This window comes from Chanodichthys erythropterus, chromosome 10 (assembly GCF_024489055.1).
Source record: "Chanodichthys erythropterus isolate Z2021 chromosome 10, ASM2448905v1, whole genome shotgun sequence".
NCBI lineage: Eukaryota > Metazoa > Chordata > Actinopteri > Cypriniformes > Xenocyprididae > Chanodichthys > Chanodichthys erythropterus.
In genome coordinates, this window is record NC_090230.1 from 8,564,093 (window position 1) to 8,586,765 (window position 22,673).

The 22,673-nt window shown below is 35.8% G+C and overlaps 1 protein-coding gene across 3 annotated transcripts in view; it reads right to left on the bottom strand.

The window, feature by feature from the left end:
• Nucleotides 1–266: 266 nt before the first annotated feature.
• senp7b (SUMO specific peptidase 7b) overlaps nucleotides 267–22,673 on the bottom strand; it is a 48,412-nt gene continuing 26,005 nt past the window's right edge. For all 3 annotated transcript variants that reach the window (XM_067395940.1, XM_067395938.1, XM_067395939.1), the window contains 13 exons: nucleotides 19,405–19,438; nucleotides 11,639–11,848; nucleotides 9,175–9,407; nucleotides 7,561–7,652; nucleotides 5,168–5,284; nucleotides 4,969–5,088; nucleotides 4,655–4,747; nucleotides 2,859–2,995; nucleotides 2,266–2,312; nucleotides 2,058–2,101; nucleotides 1,789–1,857; nucleotides 1,355–1,505; nucleotides 267–621 (listed from right to left, as the gene is read on the bottom strand). In XM_067395940.1, the coding sequence (XP_067252041.1) occupies nucleotides 475–621; nucleotides 1,355–1,505; nucleotides 1,789–1,857; nucleotides 2,058–2,101; nucleotides 2,266–2,312; nucleotides 2,859–2,995; nucleotides 4,655–4,747; nucleotides 4,969–5,088; nucleotides 5,168–5,284; nucleotides 7,561–7,652; nucleotides 9,175–9,407; nucleotides 11,639–11,848; nucleotides 19,405–19,438 (1,494 nt within the window). In that variant the 3' untranslated portion in view covers nucleotides 267–474. The remainder of the gene's footprint in view (nucleotides 622–1,354; nucleotides 1,506–1,788; nucleotides 1,858–2,057; nucleotides 2,102–2,265; nucleotides 2,313–2,858; nucleotides 2,996–4,654; nucleotides 4,748–4,968; nucleotides 5,089–5,167; nucleotides 5,285–7,560; nucleotides 7,653–9,174; nucleotides 9,408–11,638; nucleotides 11,849–19,404; nucleotides 19,439–22,673) is intronic.

Genomic DNA, 22,673 nt, shown 5'->3' on the forward strand with positions numbered 1-22,673 from the left:
GGTGGAGGGATTTAGAGGAACTTTGATAACATGCTGCAGGACTAGATTACAGAAAACAATGAACCATTTAAATGTTGAGCAAGTTATCTCATTGACTGCAGGATCAGCAGAGGCCAATCAGCTTGTGCTATGTGGAAATGATGTGATTGCTTGCTGACTGCATGTAGAGGACCTATCAACCTGCGCCCTCTAGAGTTTCATGACTGAACTGGTATTTAAATAAGAAATTCAAACTCAATTTAAAATATTCAACTTTTTTATTCAGGTAAACTACATTTTTGTGCAGAAATCAATAAAACAGATGAAATTGAAGTCACATTTAAAAGCCATTTTAATACAAATAAATACAAAGTTAAATTATAAATATATCCTTTATCTTTTAAACCAGTAAAAAAACAAACAAAAAAACAAAACAAAAACAAAATGCCCTAATTGTTATTTGTTTACTGACAGGACATTTTCCCGCTGTTTTTGTTATTTGAGGCTCTGCTCAGCTCCGCCCCCTTGTCTCCGGTACAGCTGCAGCACCAGCTCCCGTAGCTCCTCCCTCTTCCTGCGCACCTGATGCAGTGGAAACCAATGCTCCAATCGCAGCGGGAGATCAAAGTGCACCACTGGATTCTGGGCAGAAAAACCACAAAGAGGCACTTAGTGGAAGTTTAACAAATCAAGGACCGATTCACAACTATGTAAGCACACTATTTCCATGGATTTTCAAAGTATCTCAGTTACACTTCATGTTAAAGGTGTCTGTGTTACAGTGTAATTATACATTTAAAGTACAGAGTAATACTAATTAACTACATGGGTCAGGGTTAGGAATAGGGTTAGGTTGTTTGGTTGCATGTAATTATGCATACTTTATAGTTATTATATAGTGCCCTCCACTAATATTGGCACCCTTGGTAAATATGAGCAAAGGTGGCTGTGAAAATAAATCTACGTTGTTTATTCTTTTAATCTTTCATTCAAAAAAAAATAATAAAATAAAAAAAAATTCTAAAACTGTTACAGCTGCTACTGTTACTGTTACTAATACTGCTGCCTCAACTATCTTCATACTTAAAAGTATATAGTTAACTGGTACTCAGTGCAAGGCTGCAAACAGGTGTAACTTGAGTTCCTGAGATCCCAATCTCTTACTTATGTTACTGAGAAGCCCACTGAACGGCTGACCGCAAAATGTCAAACAACTTGGATGACTGATGTTTCTCTAGTGCTGTAAATTTAGACTGTACTCTGACATTGAGCACTAAGGGAACTAAAAAGCACTGACCCGCTACAAAAAGCACCAAGGTAGATGAGGTATCAGGAGAAAGCCAACATTTTGGTATTAACCCAGTATTGTAGGTACCTGCAGGAAGCTCTCTACGTATTGCAGCAGGTACAGGCCACAGTCGCTGCTGTTGTCCTGCAGCGGGACCCTACAGAGACTCCCACTAATGCTTTCACTGGTAAAAGCTCGAGCGATTCCTTTCCGAACCTCCCATTCCACCTGCAGGTACCTGAGGGATGAGTCCAGGTCACATTCCCAGGTAAATCACAGGGATGTAGTATGAAGGCACATTTAGTACTCTGACATGACTGAACACAATGAAACCCGTCCAAACTAAGGCTACATTTTATTACAGGGCAACAGTGTTATTATACTGTATTTCTTTTTTTAAATTTGTTTTTATTTGCAATAATAATCACAATAAAATATTTTTTATTATTTTATAATCATACTGAATTGGTCAAAAACAGTGGAAATGTGACATGAAAACTATAGAGGGTTGAATAACTCACTCGCGTAACAACGTGTAGATCCGCTGGTGGTAAGACAGCTTTAGAGAGTCCATGACCAGAATACAGGGCCTGTGGTTCAACCAAGGAAACAGACAAACAGTGGATGAGATAACGGGATCAGGAATCCATCTCACCTGAGGAGCCCTCTTTTATCACGGCAGGCTAATACAGTGCCGTAAAGAAGTATTTGGCCCCATGATATTTGCCTCCTGATGTTGTTGTGTTAAAGATGAAGATCAAGAGATTGAATATTGAAGACTGATTTTTACCTCCTGCAGACAGTCTCTCTTGTGCAGCTGTGTGCGGTGCAATCCTAAAAACACACAAAGACTCATTAGACTCCTCCTTGCTATTATACTGTACATAAAAATCAGCTAATAAACTGAAGTTCAAAATGAATACAAACTGTTAACTGTCTATCCAAAGGTTATCTGACGATATTCGATTATATTTAAAATGTGTGTGTAGTGAGATTACCGGTAGTTTGACTCCTTTTCCTTTTGTTTGACGTGAACTGTCTGGAACTACAGTAAACAAACAATTCTCAAAAATATATACATTTTTTGTTATTAATATTTATTGTTATTTGTCCTTTTCTTGTGTATTTTCTACAAATTGGTTTCCCTTTATAATATCTGTGTTCCATATTTTACTGGCAATGTTATTGTTCAATTTTCCCCAAATTTGTGACCTACTAAGTGAAATCTGAAATAAATAATAACTTAATTTATTTTTTATTTTTTACTTTTAATTTAATATTTAATAATTATTTTGTAATTACGTTATAATTAGTAAATAATTATTTAAAAAGGACAAATTTATTTTTAAATAAAAAATATTTTTTAATAATATTTTCTTACACAGTGTAGTTAATCTCATTCATCAACCTCAGATTTTGAACTCTGTTAACAATGTTATTGTTATAAAAAATATATAATAAAAATTATAGCATAATCAATTTAATAATTAATTCAACATCAACCCTGTTACAATAACAATAAAATACAATAATAAAAATAAAATAATTAAATAAAATAAAATTTTATTTTATTTCAAGGTGTAAGCGATACCTCTTTGACATTCCCCTGCTGAGTTTGCTTGGGCTGTCTGGCTCACATCCCGGGACAGAGGGCCTTTGTCTCTCCACTGCATGTACTGTGTCTGTTCCAGACCGGGAAAACAGATCACCACGAGGTACCAGTGAGCCCTGGACAGACAGTAAACAGAGCAGGAAAACAGAAAATACAGCAGAGGAAGTGGAAGTCAGTGATCTGTGATAAAGCCTTGTTTCTATTGCCAAATCATCCTGTCGCAGTAGGACTGGTTACTGATACTGCAAAAAACAAAAAAAAAAAACTTTTTTTCTGCTTTTGATGTTATTCAGTATAAACATAATATTTATTTATCTGCTCTGAAATGGCTAAAAGCATTATTTTTTAACATGATTTTTAATATATAATATATTATATATTATATATATATGCATGCATGTATAAAAAAAAATTAAGTTTTAAAGTGTTCCTCATATATGTATTTACCAACATATATTTTCACTAAAAATATTATACTATAAAATTATAAACTCATTCATTTTAATCTGCAAAAAAAATTACAAAAAATATATATATATATATATAGAATGGGCTTTTTGCTCACCAGCCATGCTGCTGTCACTTTAAAGGGGCTTTATGTAAGATTTTTACTTTACTAAATTCATCCCACCAAAGTGGCTGGTAGGAGTGACTTCATTACACGCCACTGCTGAAATCCAGCTGCATTTGGCGGGTGTCAATGTCACGGTCTGTGTATGTATATGTTCAATTTATATATATATTTAGCAAATCATTGTGAAAATACTGTGCATATTTGCTATATCAGTCTTAGTACAAGGTCTCCTAATCCCAGAACTGGGAGAATGGACATTCCCAAGTATTTGAATCATCTGTGCCATGTTACACTCTGCAGGTGAGTGCATGTCCATGTTTCAGTGAATGTCCTCTTGTGGCAATTTGCTTTTATGAGAACATGGAGTACTACATCGGAATTCCCTGTTCCCTCTCTCAGTTGATATTACAGACTTGTTTGACCATGTTTCAGTGATTTATCCTCTCATCCATAAAGCACAATCCAACATCCTCAGCTGTCCTCAGATGGCAAACAATGCTGAACATTTACACGGAGCTTCCTTGTTCAGCTTGGTCATAAAAACAAAAGAACAGTCTGTAAGTGTAATGTCGTAACTATTTGTGAGGATTTGCGTAATTCTCTGACGTTGAAAGTACACCATGGTTTCGATTCAGTTTGGCTCCTTGTTCTTGTTGAGGATTTGTACTCCTGTGAGTTGTAAAGAGTAACTGGAAACCTTACTTGAGTATAAGTACAGATACCTTACATTGAATATGACTATTACAAAGTACAAGCCACCAATATCAATTAGGCATGTGACGGTATCAGATTTTCATGTTGTGATAATTGTTGAAGCTTATAATCACAGTTAAGGGTATTATCATGTTTTTTAAATAAGTTTTTTAAATAAGTTGCAAAAAAAAAAAAGTGCTGTCATACTGCTTTAACGTTTTCTCATTAAAATACTGAATATTTAAATACAATAAAGCAATACACAAAAATGTATAAAGTAAACAAATGTTTCAAACAGATTAAAGTGCAAAAGAATTATAAAGAACAACAGGTAACACTTTATATTAATGTATCATTAGTTAATGCATTAACAATGAGCAATAGCTAGATATGTTACAGAAGTTATTATTCATTGTTAAAGTTAGTTACAAAATACAACTGTTAGTTCAAGTTTGGTGCTAATCTAAATCAAGCATGTGTGTGTTGTAAACTTCAATTCTCCACTTACTCTTGATTAACGGGTATAAAAAGGTAGTCCTTGCTAAAGATGTCCACATGTCGTGTCCATGTTCTCACTCTATGATGTCGTCTGTGTGGAGCTCTGTGGGAAAACACCCCATAGACATTCACATCAGCATGAAAAGCACAATTTAGCAAGAAATTTCCAATGAAATTCATTAAAGGAACTTTAATTTTTGGGTGTACTATCTCTTTACATGCTTATACTGGATTTAAAGAGACAGTACATCCAAAAATGTAAGTTCCTTTAGTGAATCTTGCTGGAAATCAAAGACTGTAAAAGGTCTTTGAGTGATTTCTTACGTGCTGCCAGTCTCCTCCGGGCAGCTAGTATCTTTTCGAGTAAGTTGTTTGTAGAAGAAACTACTGAATATGTGAGATCTTTCAGCCACATCTTTGTCAGCTCTTTCCAACAGAAGGTACCTGAAGGGAGTATTGAATATTAGGTTAAGGGAAAATGTTACATCACATTTCACAAGCTCAGAAGTACCATTGGACTCACTTGAGGTAGAAGTCGATGATGACGTCGTTGAGAAACTCACCATCCTTGAGGCACTCCAGGTCCTCGGTTGTCACAGTAATGCCGCCCTTGGAGGGGGGAGGCGGGTACTGGATCAGCCTGGTGGAAAATTTTTCAAACAAGCTACTCATAGAAAATGTAACTTCAGCTTCCAAAAATACAATCCTCTTTGCTAATCATGACGTATCAATATTGACTTACAAATTAAATCTTAATTTCATTGCCTTTATGGAAACTTCAACAACTTGATGGAAAGTTAGTGGTATGGAAACCTCTCTAAAGGGCCAGGGAATGTCAATGTTTGGGTTCCAGCTACTGAGCTTATGACTTAATCATTGCTTTCAGAAAAGAGGTGAAATGTGTCATTTCTGCACTGATTATGTATTAAGTCATTTCTGTTTGGTGCCACTAGTGGCACCAAACAGAACTGAAAAAATAATGGCAAGTTCAAGCAAGTTTTAAACACTTCCTCGTCTTCCATTGTGCGGGTAAACCCCAAACAAATGCAAGTGTTTATGTTTTCTATCAAAGAATTTATTTGAAACACAAATACGTTATTTAACTTTTTGTATCTATTATTCAGTATATTACTATACAGATTAAAATACTTGTTTATCATATAAGGGGGTGCTAGAGAGTCCACAAAAAAAAAAAAAGGTAACATTTACAGAATTTTACATTTATATGAGTTTTGCGAAACTTCCAGGCAAAAATACGTCAATGCAGCCCTTTATATCACATTTGTGGAATGTATCATTTTTAAATGAGTCTGTATACATGAAAATACAACCCCAAATCAGAAAAAGTTGGGACAGTATGGAAAACACAAATAAAAAAAGAAAGTAGTGACTTCTAAATTTACTTTGACTTGTATTTCATTGTAGACAATGTGAACACAAAATATTTAATGTTTTGTCTGGTCAACTTAATTTTATTTGTAAATATACATCCTTTCCTGTCATTCAGACCTGCAACACATTCCAAAAAAGGTTGGGACAGGAGCAATTTAGGGCTAGTAATCAGGTAAATTGGTTAAATAATGATGCGATTTGAAACAGGTGATGTCAACAGGTGATTGTAATTATGATTTGGTACAAAAGCAGCATCCAAGAAAGGTCTAGTCCTTTAGGAGCAAAGATGGGCTGAGGATCGCCAGTTTGCCAACAAATACGTGAGAAAATTATTGAAATGTTTAAAAACAATGTTCCTCAAACACATTTGCTTATTTCACCTTCAACAGTGCATAACATAATTAAAAGATTCAAGGAACGTGGAGGAATTTCAGTGCGTAAAGGACAAGGGCGCAAGCCTAAGCTGAACAACCGTGATCTCTAATCCCTCAGGCGGCTCTGCATTAAGAATCGTCATTCATCTATGAGCGATATCACCACATGGGCTCAGGACTACTTTGGCAAACCTTTGTCAAGTACCACAATACGTAGTTACATCCACAAATGCCAGTTAAAACTGTATTGTGCCAAAAGGAAGCCCTATGTTAACAGTTTCCAGAAGTGCCGTCGACTTCTCTGGGCTCCGAGGCATCTGGGATGGACCATCACACAGTGGAAACGTGTACTGTGGTCAGATGAATCCGTATTTCAGATATTTTTGGGGAGAAATGGACGCCGTGTGCTCCGGACCAAAGAAGAAAAGGATCATCCAGACTGTTACCAGCAACAAGTCCAAAAGCCAGGGTCTGTCATGGTATGAGGTTGTGTCAGTGCCCTTGGCAAAGGTAACTTGCACTTCTGTGATGGCACCATTAATGCTGAAAAGTACATAGAGATTTTGGAGCACAATATGCTGCCTTCAAGAAGACATCTTTTCCAGGGACATCCATGCATATTTCAACAAGAATGCAAAACCACATTCTGCACAAGTCCTGGCTGCGGAGGAATGAGTGGCACATTTTGAAGCGCAAAAACCGACAACGAAGATCCCGTACTGTTGCCCACCTTAGACATGTTTGCAGCAAGAATGGGACAAAATTACACCTGAAACATTTCATCACTTGGTGTCTTCAGTCCCTAAACATCTTTAAAGTGTTGTGAAAAGGAATGACAACATTACAAAGTGGTAAATGCTTTACTGTTCCAACTTTTTTTTAAATGTGTTGCAAGAAATAAATGTTTTTGAATAAAATAAAATAAAATAAAAATAAAAATCATGAGGAACACATTAAATAATGTGCTGCTGTATTGTCTGCAATGAAGTCAAAGTAAAATTAGAAATCACTACTTTCTTTTTTTTATTTGTGTTTTCCATACTGTCCCCACTTTTTCTGATTTGGGGTTGTATATAGCTGCTTTTATATTTTAGGAAAGGGGTACAGTATCATCATATCCGGGGTATTTGGCATTAAACATCAGCAGTACCTGCGGGGTAAGCTCTGTTGCCGGCTGTGGCTCCGCAGGGGTCTCCTGACTGTCGGCTCTCTGAGCCAGCTGCTGGTCCCACTTGCGTTCTCCTGTTGGGGTAAAGTGAACCAGGTCAGATCAGAATCTAAACAGTTGTTGATACTCCAAATGCTGTGGTTGGAGTACCCAAACCTACTGATCTTCTCATTGGCTTTGGTTTCCACTCAAGCATGCAAATTACATTGGATTTTGTTGAAAAGAGGATTGTAAACATGGGTTGGAAAATGTAAAGAGAGCAAACATGATGTACTCAAAGTGTCAGTGGACTTGAGGGCGATATGGGTTCAGAAAAAGGAAAATGAAAAGTGAGAAGAGCGACGCCATGTGCTGCCTGTTTAGGGTTCCATTTCTGTTGAGCGCTGAGCCAGATCATAAAACGCAAGAAAAGAAAGAAAGGAGAACGCGTCTGAGGTGGCCTACTTCCATCACTGCCAGCTGGCACCATCGAAACCGAAAAAGAAAGAAACGTGTCATGCCCCAAGAGCCCTAACGCCCACACGCAGATGTTGCCCCAAAAAAGACCCACATACGTATTAAAGTTGTAGTATCCCCAAAATGCAGCAGCCATGAGCCCCCGCCCACATCATAAAGACTCTGGAGAGAGTGACACAACAGCCACTTCCACAAAACCCCAGAGAAAGGGAACTGCTCAGCTACTATCTGTAAAAGCAGCCAACTTTCCTTCTCCATCTCATATATACACACCAACACAGCCTCCATGGACCATGGCTAACCTCACTCCTGCTCTTATATTGGGCTGTATAAATCCTCTGGTGCCTCTATCATGCCTGCACTCAAGTTCCCGCCAATATCTGGCCAACCCATTGAACACTGTAAGAGGAAGCAATGGACAGGGGTAAAGGAATGGATAGATGGACAAAGGAATGGGGGATTAATGGATTAATGCATGAAGGAATGAATGGATGATTGGACAAAGAAACTGAAGGATGGATGGATAAATGAAAATATGAATGGATGCACAAATATACTGAAGAACGATGAAAGAACCTGAAGAGTGGATGGATAGAAAAAATAATAGATAATTGGATGGATGGATGGATGGATGGATGGATGGATGGATGGAATAAAGGTATGGATGGACAAAGAAACTGATGGATGGAAAAAAGAATGGATTACAGATGAAAAAAGGAACGGATGGAAAGAAAAAGGAACAGATGGATGCATTGAGGAATGGAGAGATGATTCACTGATGAATGGATGGATGGATGGATGGATGGACAAAAAAAGTATCGACAGACAAACAAAAGCAACCATTCCCTCCATTCTTTTGTTTGTTTGTTTGTTTGTGGATGGAAAGACAAAGGAAGGGAAGGATAGACAGATGGACAAAAGAATCAATGGGCAGACTAAATTATAGATGTATGCATGGACAAAGGAATAGATGGATAGAGGGAAAATGGGATGGATGGACAAAGGAACAGATGGATAGACGAACAATGAAAACGATGTTTGGATGGATGGATGGATGGATTGATAAAAGAATGGCTGGATGGAATAGATTAAATGGATGAACCAACAAAGGAATGAATGGATGGATAGATTTGAACTGACCTTTGCGGTGTCCTGTCCAGCATTCTTCACGTTTTGTCCCAGCAGTGAGAGGAGGTGTTTGCCCCGTGGGTGACAATGAAGCTGATTCAGTCCATCTGCCCAGGACAGGGCATTATACAAAGTGCTCTGATTGTATCTCAGGCCAATCACATCCATGAGAGATGCCAACAGGGCAGCCTGAAGATCCTCCAACTGACCAGTCAACACCAGCAGGACAAAAGGACAGGCTTGTCCTGGAAAAAAGAATAGAAAAATATAAACCACATTCTTAATTTCTTTTTATTAATTAAGTTTGTTTCATTTCATTTGTTATTTTGTTTGTCTGCATTTAACTCGGATCAGATGGTAGGTGATCCACCCAGAAATGCTCACTGGGTGGCCAACATTTAATAAAAATAAATAAATAAATAAATAAAATTAGTTTTCCTCCATGCTAACACACAGACACGCCACATAATAGAACACCAGACACATGAGCACCAGACTGAATGAATTAATCTTTTAATGGCTGCCGATCACACACACACACACACACACACACACACACACACACACACGCACGCACGCACGCACGCACGCACGCACGCACGCACGCACGCACGCACGCACGCACGCACGCTGCAGGTAATGCCTGTATGTTAATGCTTTAATACTGGTTGACGGGACGTCACACAAGCTTCGACTGCTTCAATAACCCCCATGGTGCCATTAAAACTGACTGCGCTCTCATTACAGAGATCAAAGGTGTGTTTATAATGTGTATACTAAGTAGGGCTTGATACATTTGTCTGTGCTAACAAAACACTAGGCGATAATCACAGCCAATTAGAAAATAAGGTTACATGTTTAATATACAGTTATGAGGAGCAGCATTTTGGACCACAGATCAATATTATTATTATCATTAATAAATGTATTGTTATGCTATTTTGAAGGGCATCTGGCATAAAACCTGTGCCAAATCCAATGTGTTTTTCATAATCCAGATGAAAGCGGACACAGCAAATGAACGGGACTAACCCTAGGAAAATATATATTGTTATGCCACTTATTGTATAAATGTTATTTATTGGACATGTTATTGATGATAAGAGTATAACATCTCATTAGTCAAGCTGTTTACAGTAGGGCTATACTATCTCTGATAAAAATCATAATTTAAAATGCATTTTTTAATAATAATAAATATTATTAGTAGTAGATAAAAGTATTTGACAAAGCAAGAATAATAAAAAAATTTTAAAAAATCAAGTATTTAAGTACAATTTTGAAATAAGATTACAATACTAATATTTCTGGGTTTCTTCATTTTGAAAAGTTCAAGCTTTTATTTTGGCAGAAAACCGCAGGGAGCCCTTAAAGTTTCTATTTTGTTGACAAAAGCCAGTTTATAAGTGCTTCTCATTACAAGTTTGGGAGAATGTTTGGCACGTTGCATTCCCAAATGCACATTATATGTGACCTTTTACATTTACTGTGAACCAAGCTGTTCAGAGACGCTGAAAACACAGAATCATGAGCTGTTTACAGTGTCACGCTTCACTCAGAAACACGCAGTGCATTTATTAAATTAAATTACAGCCTTTACGATTTGATAATTGCACTGAGCCATATAGCGATTCCTTTTATATTTCAATTAATCGTGTAACCCTAGTTTAAAGCTTCAAAGTAACATCGCAACTTGGCGAATTAATATAAAAATATATTAATAATACACTAAAATACACTGATTTGTTGTCATACTGTAGATGTGCATGTTTATAAAAAATGACAGACTTCAGGTCTAATTCTAAAATTCAGATTTTAGAACTAGATCATTTTAGCACAACTACAACAGTGCAATTGCTATAATTACATTTTTGATATCTATTATATAAATTTTTTATGTACCATATTTATGGTCTTTATTTATTGTCATTTATGAAATATGTTCACTTTATTTTGTTTCTTGATTACACAAGATATATTACTTTGATATCCATCTAGACATGCCTAAACGCAGACAAACCTAAAGTTCGACACATGCACAGTACAATTGCTTTTCTATTCTCTACAAGACGTCAAAGGGCAGCACTGAGTCATGTCATTTACAGGACATTTGCTCGGAAGGATAGAAGAAGAAAAGTAATGGATCCGCCATTGCACGCAAAGCTTAAAACAAGAACCAAAACAAAAATCCGCACTCTTCTGCGACTACTGCACAAAACTATACAGTATGACTATTGCAAATTGCCACCTAATGGAGTCTTCTATCTCAACATTCACCTTGTGCATGCACTGTTGTACACGCACGGTCCACGCGGACAGAAAAATTGGGTTGCACCCTCCTGATATCAAAAATTATATCACAGTGTGTATGGACGGTGTTTGGACCATCATGGAACGCCAACGACTGAAGTATACTTTGGAGATAACATACAGCTCATGTGGATCCCTACTGAGAAATCTCCAGTACAGGCCTCACCTGAAGTGTGTACTGTGTGCAGCACAGACAGCTCTTTCTGAAGAAGCCTGGCTTGAGCATTCGACACCACGAGGAAGAGGAGAGAAGGGGCGGGCTCTTCCGTGCTCGATAACAAACTGCCGTCACGGGCCAGTCCGCCATCCCACACGCCGTACAAGCATAGCTGAGAGCATGACACGCTAACGGCCACCTCACCCTCCCCATCTGCACCTACAAATACAAGAAACAAGCAAGATCATTTGACTTTGGTTACTGATATTTTAAATAAAGCTTTGGTGATGTATCATCTTAAAGGACTAGTTTACTTCAGAATAAATTTCCTGATAATTTACTCACCCCCGTGTCATCCAAGATGTTTGTGATTTTTTCTTCAGTCGAAAAGAAATTATGGTTTTTGAGGAGAACATTTCAGGATTTTTCTCCATATAGTGGACTTCAGTGGCTACCAACGTGTTGAAGGTCCAAATTACAGTTTCAGTGCAGCTTCAAAGAGCTCTACATGATCCCAGACAAGGAATAAGGGACTTATCTAGTGAAATGATTTGTCATTTTCTAAAAAATAAAATAAAAATGTATATACTTTTTAAGAACAAATGTGTATCTTGCACTGCTCTGTGATGTGCCATGCATTACTTTAAAGGTCACACGTGACATAGGCGAAAGTTCCGCGGTAGGTCGAAAAACTCAACTCCAACTTCAAAATTGTCAGACATCGTTGTTTTACCTTTTTTGTAAAAGCCGTTTGACAATCTTTGCACATTCGCTTTGTAAACACTTGGTACTTAAGCCTCTGTCACGCGTGACCTTCAACCCGTTGGTAACCATTGAAGTCCACTATATGGAGAAAAATCCTGGAATGTTTTCCTCAAAAACCTTAATTTTTTTTCGACTGAAGAAATAAAAACATAAACATCTTGGATGACATGGGGGTGAGTAAATTATCAGGAAATTTGATTGTGATTCTTTTCAAAGGGTCATTCACACAAACAAACAAAACAGACATCCCTAAAAAGTAAAATCAAAACTTTTGAGTAAATGATTGAATGATTCGCACAAGACATGCAAAAAGACACTTGTTATAACCAAATCAACTGCGATGTAACCTCCAGAAAGTCAGTAAACTATTTTTTTTTCGGTGAACGGACTCAAAAAAAGATTCAAATCACTGAGATGAATCAGTGATCACCACCATTATTAGTCAGTATCAGATAGTATTAGAGGGAAGGACAAAATGTATTGGACAAAACTGTCAACTCATCAACTTCAGTGGTATATTTTCCTGTTGATTTCTGGTTTGTTTTGTTAAAGTCAACATAAATTCAAAATTGGTCTATTTACAACAGGGGTCTCAAACTCAAATTGGCTGGGGGCCGTTTCTGTGATTGACACCTCATAGGAGGGCCATTTTAATATTCATACACAAAGCGCAAAATTTCTGAAAATTTTATATATATATATATATATATATTTTTTTTTTTTATCAAAATGTAGTAACTAGCTCATCCTCCAAAACAACTTCCCTATTCCATGGACGTCACTCAAGTGGTGTCCAAAAATCACACACTAAGTAGCTACTACATTTAATGACACTGACGGACAAACTTTGCAATGTTAAAAAAGTATGTTTTATATAGTAAGAATGTGTGTAGTATGAATGAAATCTGGACATACTGCATTCATCATGTTGTCATTGTCATGTGACCTACACATTCACAACTCCTCTCCCAAACTTCGGAATTTCGATAGAAATAGTAGGTCTATACTATTCTATAAATACTACAAAGTCGGACATACTACTCTTTGTTTGCTCTGTTTTTTGCCTGCTATATAAAAAGCATTTTCTGACTGTGCATGCCAATTGTAAACAAACAGACAAATAGCTACATAGCCAATGATTTAACAAAATAGAAATGTAAGATTCTGGTATGTAACGCCCATTTGTTTCAATATAAAGTCTCACCACATACTTTTTCTTGTCAAATATTCTCTCAGAAATACATTACTCAAGTCAATGACATGCATGTCAATGCTAACAGCTAAAAGCCACAAACCTATCATGAAGGCTTGATAAAATGCTCAATTTGGCACTTGAAGCATGATGGCCTTGTTTAAACGTTTTGTTGTATTGTCTCTCTAGTGGGTAGCTTATGTACAAAGACCCTAGAAAACTAAGAATAGAGAGCCACTTGTCTGAAACCATCATAAGCATCTTACACACAGACAGGTGCTCTATTGAACACATTCAGTAATACGGGGATGACTGAAGTCAGGCAAACAAGTTCTCTGCTCTTCCTCTGTCTCACACACAGAAATAGAGCCTTAATCTGAGCCGTCTTAACGGTGAAACTAAGCAAGAGGAGGGAGAGAGAGGGTCACAGACAGTTGAGGAGAGCTGTCACCCAGGACAAAACAGGGTGAAGGGTCAAAGAACTCTGCAGTCTGTTGGACGCTGATCCAATGAGCCAATCGGGTGTAATTACACTTCTTCGACACATGGGGCAGCACAACAGAAAAACAAAATCTCTTTCATTGGAGTCTTTGCATATAAACAATATATAAATGATCAGAAATGATCACTGGATGTCCAAATTTGTAAATCAATATTACATTAACTTACTCTTCCCCTTGCTAACGTGCATTTTTCATACAATATAATGTGAAACACCTGTTTAGACGAGTCTAGTTTTTAAAGCTCTTCCCAGCATGAGCACCAGACTGAATAAATTAGTCCTTTAATGGTCTCACACACACACACACACACACACACACACACACACACACACGAGCGCACGCGCTAGAGGTAATTCCTGTATGTTAATGCCCTTAATATCCAGCAACTTGTTGAAGGACTTCACAAACAGAAGTAAACTAAATTGACCTCATTTCATTTTTTAAATTAATGCATACTAACATTAATTATGTTTCTGGCTTTACAAATTTGAATTCTAAGTGTTAAATAATTAGATGTAGACATATTCTTAAATAATTCTTAAATATATTATTAAAATATTTGATTAAATAAATGAAATCAATTTACATACACAGTTAGAATTTTAAAACTTTATTATATTATTGACATGTATTATTTAATATTAATTTTAAAATTGTTGTTTTATATAATTGTAAATATGTTATTGAATAATTATTAAATAATTTTATATTTATATTTATAATTTTTAAACTGTGTTTTTTTTTTTTACATTTTTTAATATTCATTTTTTTATTATTTTTAAAATGATTATATTAGATGTAAATATATGATAAATTAATTATTAAATTAATTATTAAATAATTTTTATATTTACAATATAATTTTAAAGCGGTCCCATTACGCCCTTCTTGATTTTATTTTTGGTGTGTAATAGGTTTTCATGCTTGACTGTTAAAAAAAAACAAACATTATTTTTCACATATTTTACATTATTACAGCACCTCTCTTCCAGAGTGTCTCAAACGCACTGTTTAGTTCTTGTTTCAATGAAACACCTCCTTCCGAAATACAAAATGTACTGATTGTTTAGCCGGCCAAGTGTGTTGTGTTTGGCAAACGGCTTAGATTGTGTTACGGAAATGTCATGCCCCTTACTATAACCGCGAGTTTCATCTGCTCAGGTTTAAATATTAATGATGCCATCAATTTTGCCATACCAATTTGACATTCCAGGATTATTCTCCTTATAGTAGGCTTCAATGGGCACCAAACAGTTGAAGGTCATAATTAGTTTCACTGCAGCTTCAAATTGTTCAGCTCTCTTCTTCTTCACCTCTATTAGAATTCCAGCAGTGTAGACGCTGCTAAGTGTATTACTGCCCTCCACAGGTCAAAGTTTGAACTAATTTTTATATGCAATATGCTAGTTCAATAGTATATAACAATTAGTTCAAACTTTGGAGGCCTGTGGAGGGCAGTATTATGCTTAGCAGTGTCTACACTGCTGGAATTCTAATAGAGGAGAAGAAGAAGAAGAAGAAGGCTAGTTCAAGACGAGCATTTCTGGTTAAAATTGATATAATTTTAAATTTTTTTCCGAAAATGAGCGATGGTTTCACTAGATAAGACCCTTATTTCTCATCTGGGATTGTGCTGAACAATTTGAAGCTGCAATGAAACTAATTATGACCTTTAACTGTTTGGTGCCCATTGAAATTTAATTTCTTTTCAACTGAAGAAAGAAAGACATACCGTGTGTCTCAATCAGCTCCCTAGTTCAGTAGTCAGGGCACTGCTCAGGGTATCAGCCACATTCACTTTCATTATATACTGATTCACGACCTAGGGAGCTAGGTGATTGAGACGCAGGGATGGACATCTTGGATGACATGGGGGTGAGTAAATTATCAGGAAAAGTTTATTTAAAAGTGAACTAATCCTTTAACACAGCCCAACCAGGCCTCACCTGTCTTTTTGCATACTTCGTGGACAGGGGTTTATTTAAATGACTGACATTGTGCTTTTTCAGGATCTTGTGAAGTCACATTGTAGTGCCACTGTAGTTTGTTGTAGTTCTTGAAAAGTGTTTTCTGTCAAAGAGAATATCTCCCTTTGGAGTGACTTTGAGCTTTGTAACCTTGCAGATCTTTTTTTATGCTCAAACAGCAACATTACACACTAACTAAAGATGAAAAAGCATAATAGGACCCCTTTAATGTTTTTTTAGGGCCCAAGCGAAAATTCGCGCAGGGCCCTCTTGTTCTTCTAAGGATTATTATTATTATTATTTTTTTTTTTTTTTTTTTTTTTTTCCCGTCTTCCGGGGCTTTTTGGGGGCCTTAACATGCTCAAAAACTCTTGAAAATTGGCACACACATTGGAATCCGCGGCCATTAGGACGCCGGAGAGGCTGGTACCCGGGCGTGGCAGGGGGGCTCGACAGCGCCCCCTTGAAAAAAGTCTGAAAATTTGGTCCATATATTAAACATGCTTGCACGTATTAGTATGAAACTCGGTACACATATAGACCTCATCGGGCCGAACAACTTTCGCGCTCTAAGTTAATCGCCACGCCAACAGGAAGTCAGCTATTAAGGGTTGTTTGAAAAACGCATGCTCTGGAATTTGATATACTCCTCCTAGACGATTAATCCGATCGCCACCAAACTCGGTCAGCATGAAGTCAAGACATTGAAGATTAAAAATTGCCAGCGGATTTTTGATATCTCGAACGGTTTGGCCGTGGCGAGGCAACGAATTTATGGCGAGAAAAAGGAAACAGGAAATGTGTTATAACGTCTTAATACATATATTGATCTTTATGAAACTTCACGAGTGTGTTCGTTATAGGAGTCTGATCACATGGATGTGACTATTGTGAGTCAAAGTTATAGCGCCACCAACTGGCAGCAGGAAGTGTATCACTTTTTGAAATGTTTTGAGATCACCCTCTTATTTTTACCTGATTTGCTTCAAACTTCATCAGTGTAATGTCAATACACAGCAGATGTAGACCTATGACAGGATTTTTGATATTTGAAATATTGTTGCCATGGCAACAGGTCAAACTGTAATAATATTCTTGAGTGTTTTTGAGGCTCTTAACATGCTTCAAATTGCATGAAACTCGACACACACATCAATATTGTCAACCAGTAGACATGGACAAAGCCATAGAAATGGGCGTGGTGGAGGGGCTCAGTAGCACCACCTTTTGACAAAAGTGGGGGAGTTAGTTTTTCCTACAGTCACCAAACTCGGTACACATATTATTCTCATCAAGCCGGACAATTTTCTAATTTACATTCATTAGCTCCGACCAACAGGAAGTCAGCTATTTTGGTTTGAATGTTAATTTTTTGAAAAAACAGGCTATGAATTTTATACTACTACTCCTACAGGGTTTATCCAATTTACACCAAGCTTTTAACTTGTTGCGAACACATTGAAGTTGTTTAATTGCAAACGGATTTTGGATATCTCAAACGGTTTGGCCGTGGCGAGGCAACGGAATTTATGGCGATAAAGGGAAACAGGAAATGTGTTATAACTTCTGCATACATTGATTGATGTTTATGAAACTTCAGGAGTGTGTTGGTTGTAGTAGTCTGATCACATGGATGTAACTATTGTGAGTCAAAGTTATAGCGCCACCAAATGGCAGCAAGAAGTGTATCACTTTTAAAATGCTTTGAGATCACCCTCTTATTTTTACCTGATTTGCTTCAAACTTCATCAGTGTAATGTCAATACACAGCAGATGTAGACCTATGACAGGATTTTTGATATTTGAAATATTGTTGCCATGGCAACAGGTCAAACTGTAATAATATTCTTGAGTGTTTTTGAGGCTCTTAACATGCTTCAAATTGCATGAAACTCGACACACACATCAATATTGTCAACCAGTAGACATGGACAAAGCCATAGAAATGGGCGTGGTGGAGGGGCTCAGTAGCGTCACCTTTTGACAAAAGTGGGGGGTTAGTTTTCCTACAGTCACCAAACTCGGTACACATATTATTCTCATCAAGCCGGACAATTTTCTAATTTACATTCATTAGCTCCGACCAACAGGAAGTCAGCTATTTTGGTTTGAATGTTAATTTTTTGAAAAAACAGGCTATGAATTTTATACTACTACTCCTACAGGGTTTATCCAATTTACACCAAGCTTTTTTTAACTTGTTGCTAACACATTGAAGTTGTTTAATTGCAAACGGATTTTGGATATCTCAAACGGTTTGGCCGTGGCGAGGCAACGAATTTATGGCAAGAAAAGGGAAACAAAGTGTTATAACTTCTGCATACATTAATTGATTTTGATGAAACTTTGGCTTAGTCTTCGTTGTACAAGGCTGATCACAAGGATTTGACTATTGTGATTCAAAGTCATAGCGCCTCCAACTGGAAGCAGAAAATGTGTCACTTTCAGCATACATTGAGATCACCCTCTTATTTTTACCTGATTTGCTTCAAAATTCATCAGAATAATGTTAAAACTTGGCACATGTAATCCTTTGAAAATGGGCAGGGAGGAGGGGCTCTATAACGGCACCTTGTAGTGCAGTAAATGTGGAGTGAATTTGACATAGTCCTTTGATGTTTAACCGTTTTAAGTGCCTATTGCCCGCTGTGCACAGTTGCCCTGAAGCCACCGGGGTGGCGGTGCCACCGGGCTTGGGCCCGCCATTGCTGCTCGCAGCTATATTTTTACCTTATTATTCAGTCTTCATTTAAAAATGTTTTTAAAAATTGTATATAATTAGGTGTTAATATATTATCAAACAATCATTAAATTAAATAACTAATCAAAATAATATGTTGTAATATTTTAATATTATCAAATATTAAATATATTATTAAATCATTTTATATTTACATTTATCATTTTCAAACTATAATTTTAATGATTTTATACATTTGTTATTTAATATTCATTTTATACATTGTTCATTATTTTTATACAATTTGATGTAAATATATAACTAAATTACTAATAAAAAATAAATTTTAAACATTAACAATAATTGAGTATAATAAATACTTTTATATTTAGATTACAATTTTATTAGTATTAGTATTCATTATTATTTAACATTTACATTTAATTCTTTCACACATATAAATGTAATTCTTATTGTTGAGCCCTGAGATAACAGAACAGCTCTATTTAAAAGTCTACTTTATTGGTCAGGTGTCTTCTTTCTAGGTTGTTCTTTCTCCTCATTTCACAAATTTCACTAAAATTTCACAATTCACAATTCCCTAAAATATGGTTTCTGAAAGATTTAAAAAAAGTAATAATCAAAAAAAGATTATTACTTGTAAATACCTTTCAGTGGTACAGAGATGCCTTCATCTGTGATCTATAAAGAAAGAGAGGGAAAACATCACATTAAGAGAAAAGCCAAACATGGACGGGATAACAAAGAGCTGGCGGGCTCTTAAACACCAGACTACAAAGTCTGTCCATTTAACAGACTGACAATATAAAAGAGTCATTCTGCTGTTATTCTGCCACAGATGGAAAAGCAGAAAAAGAACAGTCACATAAATAAAGTGGTCAATAAACCTAAACCAGAGCAGAGGACGTTCCTTCTGGAATTATTTCAGATTAAGACAACAAACGCTTGACACTTTCTCTCTGTTCCAAAAGTGAGCTTTCAGCGCTGCCTACATTGGCAGTTTTTTTTTTTTTTTTTCGCAGGCAGCATACAAACTGAAATGAAGCTCCTAAGTCACTGATTCACAATAGTCTACATAGACAGTGAATATGCTTAATAATTGTAAAAAAAAAATTGTATAAAAATTGTTATTTGTTAGTGCACAAAATTAAATTATATAATTTATATGAAAAATAAATTGTTATATGCACAAATTAATGATGACAGAATTGAGCAAAAATTGCTTGTGAATTGATTATCAGTGAATCGTGAATTGACAAAATAACCACATATATTTAAAATGGTTAATTACACATAATTTATTGTTTTAAAATGACTTTTAATCAATATTATCAGAAATAAAATGTAAATTATAAACATTTTTATAGACAAGATTTCACACTTTGTCTGCCATCATTATCGATATATATATTACACAGTATATACATATACATGCATATATATATATATATATATACATACACACAGTGCAAATTTTATATTTAGACATACTAATATATTTATTATACATATCTAACATACATGTACATTTATATTAATAACATTTATCTTGTTTATTTACAACCTGGTGTCACCCTGTTCTAAACACACATATATATATATATATATATATATATATATATATATATATATATATATATATATATATATATATATATATATATATATATATATATATATATATATATATATATATATATATATATATATATATATATACATATATACATACATACATACATACATACATAAATATATATACACATATATATATATATATATATATATATATACACATACATATATATACACATACATATATACACACACATACATATATATACACATACATATATATACACATACATATATATACACATACATATATATACACATACATATATATACACATACATATATATACACATACATATATATACACATACATACATACATACATACATACATACATACATACATACATACATACATACATATAACAAAACCATTTTTTATGGTAGTGTATATATGTAAGAAAGCAAGAATTTAATAGAAAGGTATAATAGATCGATGTTTAATTATTGGATTCATTTTTTTAGGCTCCACATGGTAAAAAGTGGCAGCTCACTATGTTTTGAAACAGAGATACTGACCTGTTAAGCACATCCACACGTTACACACGCGTCGCTTCTGGCTACAAACAGCCCATACTCGTTAAACACATCTTAAACAAACGGCCTCCTTCATGAGACAATAACTATCCCTTAATGGCTTGTAAAGAGAGAAGAAAACACCTTGAAAATAACACTGTGTTATGTGATTTTGAAGAATTACAGGACAAACAGTGATAAGCGGTGCTGTACTCCACTGTCAGGGCCAGTTTAGGTTGTTGTTGTTCTAATAAATGCGAGTTTCTGCTGCTTTGCAGTGTTTCGGGTTTAACAGTTGGAATTTTCTGGCAAACAAATGTTTCGTTGGTCTCTTAATCACATCTGCAGCCCAATGTGGGCTAGCTGTTGTTTTGTGGTTTGTAGCAGGAACAGCCAATTAAAATACTGGAATAACAGATGTCCTTCATTAAACAAACAACAACAAAAATCGAACTGCGTGATTGGCCAATGTGCTGAACGAAAGTGCTGGAAGCATGTGTTGGAAACTTATCTGGAGAGATCTGGAAGAGTAAAGGGGTCGTGATGTATTTTTTATTTTAATGTTCCTTGAGGTTGACTTATAATGTTAATACATTTTTTACTTATTTTATTTTAATTTATATATATTATAATTATTATTTTAAAGGTGCCCTAGATTCAAAAACTGAATTTACCTCGGCATAGTTAAATAACAAGAGTTCAGTACATGGAAATGAGACATACAGTGAGTCTCAAACTACATTGTTTCCTCCTTATACAAATCTCATTTGTTTAAAAGACCTCTGAAGAACAGGCGAATCTCAACATAACACCAACTGTTACGTAACAGTCGGGGTGTACGCCCCAATATTTGCATATGCCAGCCCATGTTCCCAACATTATGAAAGGCATTTGACAAGGGCAACCAGTAACGTCTGGATCTGCACAGGTGAATCAACAGACTAGGTAAGCAAGCAAGAACAATTGTGAAAAATGGCAGATGGAGCAATAATAACTGACATGATCCATGATATCATGATATTTTTAGTGATATTTGTAAATTGTCTTTCTAAATGTTTCGTTAGCATGTTGCTAATGTACTGTTAAATGTGGTTAAAGTTACCATCGTTTCTTACTGTATTCACGGAGACAAGAGCCGTCGCTATTTTCATTTTTAAACACTTGCAGTCTGTATAATGCATAAACACAACTTCATTCTTTATAAATCTCTCCAACAGTGTAGCATTAGCCGTTAGCCACGGAGTATAGCCTCAAACTCATTCAAAATCAATGTAAACATCAAAATAAACACTGTACTTACACGATTAGACATGCTGCATGACGAACATTTTGTAAAGATCCATTTTGAGGGTTATATTAGCTGTTTGAACTTTTTTTATGTTGTTTAAGGCAAGCGCGAGCTCTTGGGGCGTGGAGCACCAGATTTAAAGGGCCACACACCCTGAATCGGCTCATTTCTAAATATGCCCCGAAATAGGCAGTTAAAAAAATGAATTAAAAAAGATCTATGGGGTATTTGATCGGGAAGCTGAAACTTCACAGACACATTCAGGGGACACCTTAGACTTCTATAACATCTTTTTAAAAAAAGTTCTAGGGCACCTTTAAATCCTCATTCTGACCCTCTGAAATGATCAGTTTTTAAGGTGCGACTCCTTTAAGGCTTGTCAGTAAATGGCCACTGTTATGATTGGCTAATGTCATTGCATAGTAAACACTATCAATGGCCAGTCGCTATTGCGAGTAAGTGTTTTGAAAACATAATC